This window comes from Colobus angolensis, unplaced genomic scaffold, assembly GCF_000951035.1.
Source record: "Colobus angolensis palliatus isolate OR3802 unplaced genomic scaffold, Cang.pa_1.0 Scaffold107, whole genome shotgun sequence".
In the NCBI taxonomy this organism is placed as follows: domain Eukaryota; kingdom Metazoa; phylum Chordata; class Mammalia; order Primates; family Cercopithecidae; genus Colobus; species Colobus angolensis.
Window position 1 is genome coordinate 673,558 of NW_012111697.1, and position 2,600 is coordinate 676,157.

At 51.3% G+C, this 2,600-nt stretch overlaps 1 protein-coding gene across 1 annotated transcript in view; it reads left to right on the plus strand.

The window, feature by feature from the left end:
• Positions 1-352, plus strand: part of RGS9BP (regulator of G protein signaling 9 binding protein) — a 1,451-nt gene extending 1,099 nt beyond the window's left edge. Inside the window, exon 3 of the mRNA XM_011948803.1 lies at positions 6-352. Within this exon, the coding sequence (XP_011804193.1) occupies positions 6-352 (347 nt within the window). The remainder of the gene's footprint in view (positions 1-5) is intronic.
• The last annotated feature ends 2,248 nt before the right edge of the window (positions 353-2,600 follow it).

The window sequence follows — 2,600 nt, forward strand, 5'->3', positions numbered from 1 at the left end:
CGCCTCCTCCGGTGTGGCGGCGCGCGCGCTGAGCACCCGCAGCCTGCGGCTGGAGGCGGAGGGCGACTTTGACGTCGCGGACCTGCGGGAGCTGGAGCGCGAGGTCCTTCAGGTGGGCGAGATGATCGACAACATGGAGATGAAGGTCAACGTGCCCCGCTGGACCGTGCAAGCCCGGCAGGCGGCGGGCGCCGAGCTCCTGTCCACAGTCAACGCCGGCCCCTCCTCGGTCGTGTCCGTGGAGGAGCGCGGAGGGGGTTGCGACCCCAGGAAGGCCCTGGCCGCCATCCTTTTCGGCGCAGTGCTGCTGGCGGCTGTGGCCCTAGCCGTGTGCGTGGCGAAGCTGAGCTGATGGACATCCGACGGCCGCCTGCTGCCGCTGCTCCCTCCCCGGAGAAAAGACTAGGGATGGGTGTGGGGTTTGGTCTGTGCAAGGGGAGTGATCCTAAAACCCCGTGTGTACATGGGTACACGCGCGTTTCCAGTGCACATCTGCCTGGGCAGGACACGGTTTCCTCTTGCTGGCCCGGGAGGAGTTAACTTTGCGCCGGCCGTCAGGGCATTACCGCTAACGTCTGCAGGAGCTTTATTCCCTATTAGTAGAAAACCGTCACAGTGACCCCAGATCCCTCTGAGTTAATGAGTTAACACGTGTGCTGTTGGGGCGTCTTTACAGGGAGTCCATGTTTGGTGCCCACCCCTGCCAGTGTCATCCCCTCTCCTCGCGGGACAGTTTGAAAAGGTGGGTGGGGTGGGGTGAAGTTTGGAGAGGGGCGCTTTTTGGTTCTATGTGGTTGGTCTGTTTCCTGGACAAGAAAAATTGCAATCAAATGTCAGCAGTTTTTATTACCTTAATCTTTCAGGACCTAAATTTAGGAGAGTGTCCTGAGAGCGGTTCATGCAAAGGGCTTTCTCTAAGACGCGCTACAGCGCTTCCTAACAGAGTTTATCCATTCGTCCCCAAAAGCAGCTAGAAGAGATTTGAGGTCATGACCTCCCACTGCTGCTCAGGGGCTGACCCTATTTAGGAAACCAAAAAGGGTAGGTTGAACCCACTCTCACGGACTTGGATCCAGTGCGCACACTTGCCTGCGGAAAAGGGCTCTCCCCAGCCATCCAGAGATGGGGGTAAGAGGAAGAGCGGAGGCGTGGGGTGGGGCCACCTGGTGTTTAAACAGGCACTTTCTCCTTCTCTGGGGCTTCTTTTTGTTCCAGAGCTAGACCAGAGTGTTTGATCCTCCTTTGCAGGAGGGCTGGGAATCCTCTTTAGAGCACTTAATCCTATTTATCCCCTGGAATGTGCGTGCTGGCCAGTAGGAGGGCTGGCTTTGGCAGCTCCCTGACCCCCGCGCTGCCCGCCCCTCCGGGGTAATGTGGCATTACTGGCCCACAGAGGTTTTGAGCCAATCAGCTCTGAGACTGGGTTAGAATGTAACAGCTTTAACTGGGAATTTAAGAAGCTTTTTAAGAAGCTTTTAAAAAGTAATAATCCTCTGAAAGAAAAATGACGTAACCACAGCATGTACTATAAAAGCTGTTTTTTTAATAAAGAACGCTGGGCAATGAACTCATACCTGCCAATGAGTCAAACATAGCATCTTTACACAGATACTTAGATTACTTTTAAATATACATTGCATCTACTTCTGAAGTTGATAGTCTTTTTTCCCCCCCACCTTTTTTGTTTTTTGAGACAGGGTCTCCCTCTGTCACCCAGGCTGGAGTGCAATGGTGTTATTGTGGCTCACTGCAGCCTCCAAATCTTGGGCTCAAGCTATCCTCCTACCTCAGCCTCCTGAGTAGCTGGAACTACAGGTGTGTGCCACTGCACCTGGCTAATGTTTTTTAAGGCAGTTAATTAATTTATTTATTTTTATTTTTCTTTAGAGACAGGATCTTGCTGTGTCGCCCAGGCTGGAGTGCAGTAGTGCAATCAGCAAACCACAGCCTTGAATTCCTGGGCTCAAGCTCTCCTCCCATCTTACCCTCCCAAGCAGCTGGGACTAAAGGTGTGCACCCCTACACTCAACTAATTTTTCGTAGAGACAGAGTCAGGCTATGTTGCCTAGGCTGGTCTCAAACTCCTGGCCTCAAGCAGTCCTCCCACCTAGGCCTCCTAAAGTACTGGGACTACAGGCATAACCTACCATGCTCAGTCTAAAATCAATATTCTTTATTTTTTTCTATAATTTCACTACAAAATAAAATCTATATTCTTGAGTAGCCACACAGGTGCAAATGACAGAATGTTAAGTGGCTTCTAATTCTTTTGATCAACAAGTAAGAAAATGCTTGGTCCTTGATCTCAGGATGACATCTGCCTGAGCAGTGCTGCCAAATCCTGCCTGTGGTCCAGAGAGAGCTCTGCCCCATTCTTGGGTAAGTTAGGCTCTAAAAACAGATGCATTTAACTTTCTTTTATTTTCTTTTTTGAGACAGAATTTCACTCTTGTTGCCCAGGCTGGAGTGCAATGGCGTGATGTGGGCTCACTGCAACCTCTGCGTCCTGGGTTCAAGCAAATCTCCTGCCTCAGCCTCCCGAGTAGCTGGTATTACAGGTGACTGCCACTATGCCTGGCTAATTTTTGTATTTTTAGTAG